Raw genomic sequence first — 12500 nt, 5'->3', positions numbered from 1 at the left:
TATGTCAAAATACAATTTGCTTTAAACGACTTTCCTATACAGATTACAATCGCTTCCCCGCTCCACAGCAAGCTGCTCTATCCACACTGATTGGTGAAGTGATTTAATGTTATATTTCAGAGGATTAAAAAAGAACAGAAAGGGACAATAGAAACCCTTACTATTAGTTGTTGTTTGAACCGGTTTAGAACTTTATTTTGCTGGTCGGAACAGCGGAACAGAAGAAAAACAATAATGGTTCTGTTCAATAGGACTGGAACATCATTTTGGTTCCAACCCCTGGAACATCATTTTGATTCCAACCCCTGGAACATAATTTTGATTCCAACCCCTGGAACATAATTTTGATTCCAACCCCTGGAACATCATTTTGATTCCAACCCCTGGAACATCATTTTGATTCCAACCCCTGGAACATCATTTTGATTCCAACCCCTGGAACATCATTTTGATTCCAACCCCTGGAACATAATTTTGGTTCCAACCCCTGGAACATCATTTTGGTTCCAACCCCTGGAACATCATTTTGGTTCCAACCCCTGGAACATCATTTTGGTTCCAACCCCTGGAACATCATTTTGGTTCCAACCCCTGGAACATCATTTTGGTTCCAACCCCTGGAACATCATTTTGGTTCCAACCCCTGGAACATCATTTTGGTTCCAACCCCTGGAACATCATTTTGGTTCCAACCCCTGGAACATCATTTTGGTTCCAACCCCTGGAACATCATTTTGATTCCAACCCCTGGAACATCATTTTGATTCCAACCCCTGGAACATAATTTTGATTCCAACCCCTGGAACATCATTTTGGTTCCAACCCCTGGAACATCATTTTGGTTCCAACCCCTGGAACATCATTTTGGTTCCAACCCCTGGAACATCATTTTGGTTCCAACCCCTGGAACATCATTTTGGTTCCAACCCCTGGAACATCATTTTGGTTCCAACCCCTGGAACATCATTTTGGTTCCAACCCCTGGAACATCATTTTGGTTCCAACCCCTGGAACATCATTTTGGTTCCAACCCCTGGAACATCATTTTGGTTCCAACCCCTGGAACATCATTTTGATTCCAACCCCTGGAACATCATTTTGATTCCAACCCCTGGAACATCATTTTGATTCCAACCCCTGGAACATCATTTTGGTTCCAACCCCTGGAACATCATTTTGGTTCCAACCCCTGGAACATCATTTTGGTTCCAACCCCTGGAACATCATTTTGGTTCCAACCCCTGGAACATCATTTTGGTTCCAACCCCTGGAACATCATTTGGTTCCAACCCCTGGAACATCATTTTGGTTCCAACCCCTGGAACATCATTTTGGTTCCAACCCCTGGAACATCATTTTGGTTCCAACCCCTGGAACATCATTTTGATTCCAACCCCTGGAACATCATTTTGGTTCCTCATTGTTGTTGTGTTACTATACTACTAACTACTGTTGTTGTGTCACTATATTACTAACTACTGTTGTTGTGTTACTATACTACTAACTACTGTTGTTGTGTCACTATATTACTAACTACTGTTGTTGTGTTACTATACTACTAACTACTGTTGTGTTACTATACTACTAACTACTGTTGTGTTACTATACTACTAACTACTGTTGTTGTGTCACTATATTACTAACTACTGTTGTTGTGTTACTATACTACTAACTACTGTTGTGTTACTATACTACTAACTACTGTTGTGTTACTATACTACTAACTACTGTTGTTGTGTTACTATACTACTAACTACTGTTGTTGTGTTACTATATTACTAACTACTGTTGTGTTACTATACTACTAACTACTGTTGTGTCACTATTCTACTAACTACTGTTGTTGTGTTACTATATTACTAACTACTGTTGTTGTGTTACTATACTACTAACTACTGTTGTGTTACTATACTACTAGCTACTGCTGTTGTGTTACTATACTACTAACTACTGTTGTTGTGTCACTATACTACTAACTACTACTGTTGTGTTACTATACTACTAACTACTGCTGTTGTGTTACTAACTACTGTTGTTGTGTCACTATATTACTAACTACTGTTGTTGTGTTACTATACTACTAACTACTGTTGTTGTGTTACTATATTACAAACTGCTGGGGACTACAGTAGTCCTCATTATTTCCCAGTGCTATAGGCTACTCACCAATCAGAACAAACGACTCCATTTTGTCCTTAAACGGCTGAAGGTGTTCTTCAGATGAGCTGGAACACACCTTCTGAACTCCTTTCTCACACACTGGGAAAACAGGGGGAAAAACACTGCTTCTTTTTCAATGAGACAACATTAACGCCCCACCAAGTTGAAAAGTGTGACAGCATGTTATCATATTCATGTAACTGGGTGGGTGGAATGGTGTTACTCTGTGTTAGTGTCCGGGAGACTCCCTCAAGCTGTGTAACTCTCTGTCTCTGTAGTTAGTGATACTCCTCACAGCAGAAACCTCAGCGCCAGTGTTCTGTTCTCACCAGGGCCCGTTAATTCACACAGGCAGCAACAAAGCTGGTTTCCAGTCAAAGCTGGTTTCCCCACAGCAGCCATTCACAAACCCTGTTTATAGTTAAGCTAAGGATCGTCTTTGACCAACACAGAACAAAGGAAAAGCTTTTCCTCTCTTCTGTCTCCTCTCTTTAGCACTTCAACTGTTCTCTACTGTCGTTAAGTGTGCCCATATGATTCTATTACCCAGCCAGCCCCAGCTATGGTAGTGCTGAGGACAATGCACCTCACTCTCTCTCTATTCCTTTGCACGTGTGTGTGTGTGTGTGTGTGTGCGTGCGTGCGTGCGTGCGTGCGTGTGTACGTCTGTGTGTGGGTCCAGAGACTTGGTGGAGTGTCTCTGATTCAGAGTCTCTGTGGAAGTGCCCTGGCGCCTTTCAGATACAGCTATAATCCTGCCCATCAGATCTGTCTCCGTGTCTTTGTGAGCCTGTACTGTACCGTTGCCAGCGATCAGAGTGGAGGGCGACCGTCACTGTCCTTATGTAATCTGAGGGGGTACGTCTTATCAACCCAAACGGACCGCCCTATAAACACAAGCACGCACCCCCCCCCCCCCCCCCCCCCCCCCCCCCACACACACACACACCCACACACGCACACACACCCACATACACACCCATATACACACACACACACACACACACACACACACACACACACACACACACACACACACAACATAGACGTACGTATACTACGACCTGTGGCCCCCCAGATGTGTGTCGCAGATGCCCTTCTCTCTACCTCTCAACACGACCAGGTCTTATCACTGAGAGTCCCAACCACCATCTCTCCATCTAACTCAGGAGCCTTTTGTCCTGCTGTTTGAACCTCCCTCATGCCTGGGCTGAACCAAGCCTTTGTTTTGATCTGTTCCCTTTTTAGATAGTGTGTGTGTGTGTGTGTGTGTGTGTGTGTGTGTGTGTGTGTGTGTGTGTGTGTGTGTGTGTGTGTGTGTGTGTGTGTGTGTGTGTGTGTGTGTGTGTGTGTGTGTGTGTGTGTACTGAGCTATTCTCTGCTCTCCTGTTGAAACATCAGTTTATCCCCACTGGGAAATATGAACTGTCAGCTGCAGTAATTGAATGAATCACTTTGCGGTGGTCTGTGCCTGTGCACAATACATTTACAATATATTGTTTCCTGAAAGAGTTTCCATTGAGTGTGATAACGACCACACTGTAATCTCTAGGTTCTAGAATGAAAGCTGTTCCTTTGTCAGGAAGGAAATCACATCTATTTGTGGAAGCACTGATTGGTCACACAGGTCAAGAGCTGCCCAATCACAGATGAGATATAACCTACATGAACAAACAAAAACACAACTCAAGAAGTGTGTTTGAGTTTGCTGTGAAGTGCATCAGCTGCTCAGTACTTCAACAGGACAGTAGTTCAACTCTATCTCAAAACACACCTGTTTCTCCAAAAGTAGACCTCTGTTTACCTGAGACTGAATGACCCTCTTCCTGTCTGAAAGGACCAAACACCGATCCAACACAAAAGGCAAAAAAGAGAAAGTCTCGCTAGTCGCCACACAATGCAGATACCCGCCTCCACAGTTTACACAAATCCTGAATGAAAACAGTATTCTTTGTAATCTTATCTGGGTGATGATGATGGAGCGTGGCGCGGGGGCGGGTTGTAACCGTGGCTCCCAGCAGGCTGTATTATGACTGGGCCTGAAGACTGGCTCCTCCAGCTCCTGTGATACCCTGATTGGATGGTGAGCCAGAGGGAACAAACAGAGCAGCAGTAGGAGTGGAGCCACAGAGAGAGAGAGATAGAGAGACAGAGAGACAGAGAGAGAAATGGTGGGGAGAGAGAGAGACAGAGAGACAGAGAGAGAAATGGTGGGGAGAGAGAGAGAGAGAGAGAGAGAGAGAGAGAGACAGAGAGAGAGAGAGAGAGAGACAGAGAGAGAAAGAGAGAGAGACAGAGAAAGAGGGGGGAGAGAGCGAGAGAGACAGAAAGAAAGAGAGAAAGAGAAAGAGAGAGACAGAAAGAGAGAGAGCGATCGGCTGCCACCATCTGGGGTGCATCTATGTGCATCGATGCATCTAAACCAGGGTTTCTTAAACTATGAGTCGGGACCCAAAGGGGGGCCCTGGGCATGTTAGAGGTGAGTGGCGAGTTATGAGACTACAACTATAATCACACACTATTTCTTCTTAATTTGGGTCAACGGAGGACAATTTGGGTCACGGGAAGACGGTCAATTTCTCATTTGGGTCTGGAGCTGAAATGGTTTAATAACACCAGATCTAAACAGTTGTTATCAAAGGCGAAACCACAGTGATAACCTTTGACTCTGGCACAGCAGGTGAAGCAGAGACTCCTGTCAGTCAGTTGGCCTGAATGTCTCCGCCTGCATGTCTCTGCCTGCATGTCTCTACCTGCATGTCTCTACCTGCATGTCTCTGCCTGCATGTCTCCGCCTGCATGTCTCCGCTTGCATGTCTCCGCCTGCATGTCTCCGCCTGCATGTCTCCGCCTGCATGTCTCTGCCTGCCTGCCTGCCTGCCTATCTGTCTGTGTTGCTGACGTCACAGTGTTGTGACTAGGCATGAATGACCTCTGACCTGTCAGGTCTCGTCTCAGCTGTCTCAGGTCCTTGGTGATGTCTTCAAACTTGACCTGGGCAGCCAGGAACACATCCTGAGGCTCAGGGAGAGGAAAGACACTTCTCTCTGTTCCAGCGTTCTGGAGGGAAACAATAACAGCAACATCAGAGTGACGACAACAACAACATGACATTTGTTCTACACAGAAACAATGAAAAAAAAACACCAGAATGACTAAAAACTCAAACACCCAAAGACTAACTTCCAGTAAAATACATTTCAATAAAGTGATGAAGAAATGTTTGACATTACCTCGTCCAGGTTGCGGAGATAGTACGATGTCACATAGTCAACCAGACTGATACGATTGTCCTTCATAAAACAGAAGAGAACAGAGAAGACAAAAGATCCACACTAACCACAAAGGAACCCAACACAAAACAATACATCTGTTCTTTATTCTGCTTTAAAATACTGTGAGCTGTGGGCCTTTACTAGGTCATATTACACACTCATCTAACTGTACTTCATCCTGTAACATAGCCCTTACCCTGCTCTTGACGTCCTTCAGTTTGGGCAGGATCTCCAGTCCAAAGCCGTCAGCCTGTCCTCTGGTCCTGTTGCCTCCGTTCATATGGTTCCCCAGAGCTAGAATCAGACCCATCACTTCCCTCACGCTGGAGGTGTCCATCAGATCCTGGGGACAGAAATGCACTATCTACTGTTAACTAAACACAGTGTTGACTGTACTTCAGACTACTGAGACAAGTTACATTTACATTTAATGTGATGGTGCAGCCTGTGACACTTTGCTTCTTGAAAGTCCAATATCTTGAAAACTTGATTGCTGACATGCAAAACATTTTAGGAATGTATCAACAGTGGACTAATGAAACAAATACCAACAGATAGTTTTGGAGTGGAGTTTCTCTATAAGACTCTTTACTTAGTCTGCAAAATGTGTTCTACAAGTAAAACACGTTTCCTGTGGTTTCTATGTTGCCATCTTGAACTAACATGAAGAGAGAGTTCCAACCTTGCAGACGCGAGAGACAATGTCCAACTTGTGCTGAATGGAGGCGATGGCGTCTATGAAGACAGACTGGAAGATGATACATGAAGCCCTGTCTGGGAAGTCTGGTATCTGAGATAACTCAAACAGGAACCTAGAGACAACACAGGTGACAGGAAGAGTGACATGATGGATGTTACTTTGATGTTACTACCGTCTTTGTAAGATGGTGCCTTAGAGGCGTTGGCACCTTGAGGTGGAGCTAATCACGTATTCCCCAGCTACCGCTCTACACAGAATATAAAAAATGTGAAAAGGAATCCCATCGCCCTCTATCGTCTCCTTGTGGCGGGCCGGGCGCATGCACGCTGACTTTGGTTGCCAGCTTTACGACGTTTCCTCCGACACGTTGGAGCAGTGTGTCAAGAAGCAGTGCGGCTTGGCAGGGTCGTGTTTCGGGGAGGACGCGTGACTCTCGACCTTCGTCTCTTCCGAGTCCGTACGGGAGTTGCAGTGATGGGACAAGACTGTAACTACCAATTGTATGTCACGAAATTGGGGAGAAAAAGGGGTACATTTAAAAAACAAATGTACGTGATAAAGAGGGAAAGGAGAACACTCACTGTTCAGGTTTGTCCAGCAGCTGCTCCTCCTCGGAGGTTTGGTAGTGTTTCTTTATCCGCTCCAGCTCATCAGGCTGGGCTCTCTGAGATGAGAGAGGCACAAACAACACTTGACACTGAAGAGGTCTCAAAATGCAAAAGTCAGGTTGGGCTCTCTGAAAGGGAAACCAAACTGAACAATACAGTAAAAGAAAGGAGGACAGAAGTAGTTCAGGACACTCACGTTTTCGTATAAAGCCTGGATGGTTTCCACGTCCACTACGGAGTTGTCCACATTCAGCACAGCTACAGGAGTAAACAGGTTCATTGAATCATGCTTTAAATCAAAGGACACATTTGTGGGACACTGTCCCACCCCAGCTCGTGCCTAGAGGGGCAGGGAGTTTTACAGTGTGTTGATTTAGTCCTGGGGCGGCAGGGTAGCCTAGTGGTTAGAGCATTGGGCTAGTAACCGAAAGGTTGCAAGATTGAATCCCTGAGCTGACGAGGTACAAATCTGTTGTTCTGCTCCTGAACAAGGCAGTTAACCCACTGTTCCTAGGCTGTCATTGTAAATAAGAATTTGTTTTTAACTGACTTGCCTAGTAAAATAATTAAGGATATTCTTGCAGGGCATATAGTGGTGGTGTAGACAGAGCTATATTAGTGAGGCTTTCACCATAATCCACAAAATGCTAAGCAAACTGGCCAAGTATTTCTCTTGTCAAGGTCTCAAGTTTCAACAAGCTGAAATCCAACATGACTGGATCAAATGGATGTTTTCCCCTGTTCTGTTCCCTGTTTTCCCTTGTTCTGTTCCCTGTTTTCCCTTGTTCTGTTCCCTGTTTTCCCCTGTTCTGTTCCCTGTTTTCCCCTGTTCTGTTCCCTGTTTTCCCCTGTTCTGTTCCCTGTTTTCCCCTGTTCTGTTCCCTGTTTTCCCCTGTTCTGTTCCCTGTTTTCCCTTGTTCTGTTCCCTGTTTTCCCTTGTTCTGTTCCCTTGTTCTGTTCCCTGTTTTCCCCTGTTCTGTTCCCTGTTTTCCCCTGTTCTGTTCCCTGTTTTCCCTTGTTCTGTTCCCTGTTTTCCCCTGTTCTGTTCCCTGTTTTCCCTTGTTCTGTTCCCTTGTTCTGTTCCCTGTTTTCCCCTGTTCTGTTCCCTGTAACTACCCTATTCACACACACACACGAACATAAACACACACACACACACAGACAGACAGACAGACAGACAGACAGACAGACAGACAGACAGACAGACAGACAGACAGACAGACAGACAGACAGACAGACAGACAGACAGACAGACACACATATACACACACACAGGCAAATAATATCCACTGATGGCAAACGAACTGCTCCCTGCCACAGAAACCAAAGACACCCACAGTGTAGATTCCTTCCCCTTACAGTACTGTATTTCCCAGATAAAATGGAACTCTCAGTCTACGTCCCAAATGGCACCCTATGCTCTATATAGTGCACTACCTTTGACAAAAGCCCTATGGGTTCTAGGGGCTCTGGTTAAAAGAAGTGCACTATATAGGGAATAGGGTGCCATTTGGAACTCAGCCTCAGACTGTAATTGTGGGGTGTTTTCTACTGAGTCCAGTCCCTTTGTCTAATACTGATCATATTATCTTGTTCATTCATTAACTCCCGATGTTCCACTCAGTCTGACTATATAAGACGTGACAGTATTACAGTACAGCTGTCTGTCTGTCTGTCTGTCTGTCTGTCTGTCTGTCTGTCTGTCTGTCTGTCTGTCTGTCTGTCTGTCTGTCTGTCTGTCTGTCTGTCTGTCTGTCTGTCTGTCTGTCTGTCTGTCTGTCTGTCTGTCTGTCTGAAGTCAAATACAGGGTAGAGGGGCCAAGAGTCAGATGTTTAGTTGTGGTTCAGATGACTCACTTGCTTGGAGCGTAACCCTGCATAGATTACCCACATGTAAAGGGGGATACCGAGTCAGTTGTACAACTGAATGCCTTCAACTGAAACGTGTCTTCCGCATTTAACCCAACCCCTCTGAATCCGAGAGGTGTGGTGGGCTGCCTTAATCGACATCCACAACATCGAAGCCCAACTGTCTTGCTCAGGGGCAGAAAAACAGATTTGAACCTTGTCAGCTTGGGGATTCGATCTAGCAACCTTTTGGATACCAGCCCAACTCCCCTGCCCGCCAGGCTACCTGCCTCCCCACTGAGCACAAACTGGTTGAATCAAAGTTGTTTGAACGTAATTTGTCAACGCATTGTTACGTGGACGCTACGTGGAAAATAAATTGGATTTGAAAAAAGTAATCAAGGTTAAATGTTGTTTTGAGGTGAAATTTCAAGCACAGGATTATGTCACCATGGTAACCAAATTTCAACATAGACAAACCTTGTATAAAATATGTTGAATTTGTAATTTTAAAACATCGTCAGATCTTCAACGCTGTATCCACTATCAGAAAAAATACATGTGTCTGGCCAGCACCTCCTGGTGGAGAATTGATCAATCTACAACTACCCTTTATTCTCCCATCCAGGGTTTTAATCAAGATCAGCCCTGTTTGCTATGACCATTACCAGTGTGCTATCGTGAGAATGAATGTTGAGAGATTTCCACTTAAAAACTAAATAGATTTACTGTTGCTATCAAAGTCTTTCCAAAGGTTTAACAGTGCAAATGAAATGTGAACATACATCTATCACTCATTTATCATGAATGATGCTATGTATATGCCTATATAGCACTTGCAAAGTCATCAACAGTTATTGTTTCAAATTAACCCAGAATTCCATTAAAAATAGACAATACAATAGGCCTAGGATTTCAAGCTCTGGTTCATTTAAAATGTAATAATATTTAGTGATATTGTGTTTGGTTGTCAACACAACCAAATATCAACATTTGAAGGAGATGTATATTCTGCTTGGATAGTTCCATCTGTGCCACTGACTTAGTCTGGCTTTAATTCCAGTTTGTCTACAAATTAATCATTGATATGTTGGATTCACGTCTCCATCTCAACCAAAAATCTATGTTAAAGAAAAGGACTAAATCAAATCAAAGTTTATTTAAAGTGCATTTAAAGTTTGCCAGTCTAAGTCAGTGGCACAATTGGAACTATCTAAAGAGATACATCTCCTTCAAATGTTGACATATGGTTGCCTTAACAACCAAACACAATTCAACATCGCTTTTGAAATGCAATAAATATCCTATTAACTTGTGGACAGTTTAAAAATGACATGTTGGATTAAAGTTAAAGAATGGAGTTAAGTCAGTGGCTCAGGTGGAACAATCCAAGCAGTAGATCTAGTGATCTACATCTCATTTAAATGTTGATATTGAGTTGCGTTGTCAACCAAACACAATTAAATATTACTTTTGTTATACAGTAAATAGCCTAAAGTTAAGGCCATCTTACATCTAATGTAACATTGAACTGTAAAATGAGTAACACATCCATGGCCACATTTAGAGGTTACTGTAACTATAAAGTTCTCCTTATGTACTTTTAATGTAATCTAAACTGCAATCCAGGTCATTTGGTTCTGCTATTAGATGAAGCACAGCGATATTAATTCACTTTTTACTGCAGTGGGCTAAATCAGGGTTACACAGAGTGTTTCTTGGTAGTGTTAAACTAATCTACTGTGAAACAAAAGTTTACACCTCACACACATGGTTATGGACTTAAAGAAAGAAGACACCTGTACCACTTCAGATATAGATTTAAAATGCATTCAATTTTGAGTTTGCATATTAATATTACACTTTTTATACATCACAGAAGTCTGAAATATAACAGAACCGTTTGCTATAGAAACACTGGATAAATTTGTCTTATATTTTTATTTTAGAATGTTTATGAATTCTGAAATTCTGAAAATATTAATAACATTCCACCAATGAGGCCACTAGAGGGCGATTTGATCTTTTTACTGCAAGAAAGGGATCTATACTGTTGTATAAATAAACAAAACATATTTTTTTATTTTTAAAAATTGTATTCCAATTTAAACTTTGCTGGACTTTAAAATGTTTGAAAGTGCAGTGATAGACATTTTGGGTGACAACTAAACCCAAACTAATTTTTCCATTGGAATTTCGTTGTGGTTGAAAGCATAGTGATAACACATTGGACATTCAACTTAGTTTTGGTGGTCTTTTTGAATGGGTGAATATAGGATGTAATTGCATTGATCTCAACCAAATATTACCCAATTATCCACGTTGAAATGATGTTGTGTGCCCAGTGGGTGGTGCTCGAGTTGTGGGTTTGAGTTCTACGTGGGACACAAATATTGAATATAATGTATGTGTAAACTATAAATCGTGCCAGACTATCTTAGATTAAAGTTGTGTGCTCTGGTCCTACATGGGCCACATAGGCATTTATCTACTATTTATGTAATAACTTTGGATAAAAGCCTCTGTTGAATGTCAAAATTACATTTAAAAAGAGAGTATATATGCACCCTTCTTCTCAGAGACGATGTTAGATGTACAGTATATACCAGTGGTTTTCAAACCTCATCTCGGGGATACCAGACGTTTCACTATTTTGTTGTAGCCCTGAATTAGCTCTCCCGATTCAACTAATCAAGGTTCACCTAATCTGATTCACCTAATAATCCCAGAGGAGAGGTTTGAAAACCAATGCTATGTGTCACTCACCTTGCTGTATGTCCTTCATCTCCAGGTGCAGACTAGAGATGAGTATCCCAACGGCCTGTGAACGCTTCCCATCCAGCAGCTTCATGATCTGCAGGAGGAGAGGAAACTGTGTGAGTAGAAGTTGCCTCTAACCACTGACACTGGGTCAGATATTAGTCTTCCATTCTAGCAGCTTAATGATCTGATGGAGAAAGAGAGAAAACTGACACAGGGTCAGATATTAGTCTTCCATTCTAGCAGCTTAATGATCTAATGGAGAAAGAGAGAAAACTGACACTGGGTCAGATATTAGTCTTCCCATCCAGCAGCTTTATGATCTGACCAGGGAGAGGAGGACAACACAGTGACCATGACAACAGTGGAGCGTGGCTGACCATCAGACGAGGTAAGAGGAAGGGAGCTGGACTAATGGAAACTAATAGAGGGTCATTAATGGAGAGCAGAGCCACTCTCTCTCTCTTCTCTCTCCCCCTCTACCTTTTCTGTCTTTCTCTCTCTCTCTTCTCTCCCCTCCTCCCCTTTCTCTCTTCCCCCCCTCCCCTCTCTGACTCTCTCACTCTCTTCTCCCCCCCCCTCTCTCGCTCAATTCAATTCAAAGGGCATGGGAAACATATGTTAACATTGCCAAAGCAAGTGAAGTAGATAATAAACAAAAGTGAAATAAACAATACAAAATTAACAGTAAACATTACACTTACAGAAGTTCCAATAGAATAAAGACATTTCAAATGTCATATTATGTATATATACAGTGTTGAACTGATGTGCAAATAGTTAAAGTACAAAAGGGAAAATAAATAAACATAAATATAGGTTGTATTTACAATGGTGTTTGTTCTTCACTGGTTGAACTTTTCTTGTGGCAACAGGTCACACATCTTGCTGCTGTGATGGCACACTTGTGTTTAACCCAATAGATATGGGAGTTTATCAAAAATCTTTGTGGGTCTGTGTAATCTGAGGGAAATATGTGTCTCTAATATGGTCATACATTTGGCAGGAGGATAGGAAGTGCAGCTCAGGATATTTTTCAGAATTCTCTCTCTTTCTCTCTCTCTCCCCCCTCTCTCTCTCCCCCCCTCTCTCTCTCCCTCTCTCTCTTTCTCTCTCTCTCTCCCCCCTCTCTCTCTCTCCCCCCTCTCT

At 42.9% G+C, this 12500-nt stretch overlaps 1 protein-coding gene across 1 annotated transcript in view; it reads right to left on the bottom strand.

Moving 5' to 3' along the window:
* Positions 1-12500, bottom strand: part of LOC115194429 (formin) — a 41959-nt gene that overhangs the window by 7295 nt on the left and 22164 nt on the right. Inside the window, exons 8-15 of the mRNA XM_029757836.1 lie at positions 11358-11445; positions 6940-7001; positions 6717-6799; positions 6118-6247; positions 5632-5778; positions 5394-5453; positions 5100-5220; positions 2167-2259 (exon numbers count right to left, since the gene is read on the bottom strand). Coding sequence (XP_029613696.1) covers positions 2167-2259; positions 5100-5220; positions 5394-5453; positions 5632-5778; positions 6118-6247; positions 6717-6799; positions 6940-7001; positions 11358-11445 — 784 coding nt within the window. The remainder of the gene's footprint in view (positions 1-2166; positions 2260-5099; positions 5221-5393; positions 5454-5631; positions 5779-6117; positions 6248-6716; positions 6800-6939; positions 7002-11357; positions 11446-12500) is intronic.

The sequence above is a fragment of the Salmo trutta genome, chromosome 1 (assembly GCF_901001165.1).
Source record: "Salmo trutta chromosome 1, fSalTru1.1, whole genome shotgun sequence".
In the NCBI taxonomy this organism is placed as follows: Eukaryota; Metazoa; Chordata; class Actinopteri; order Salmoniformes; family Salmonidae; genus Salmo; species Salmo trutta.
The sequence above is the reverse complement of the archived record's forward strand: the minus strand, read 5'-3'. Positions and strand labels throughout refer to the sequence as shown.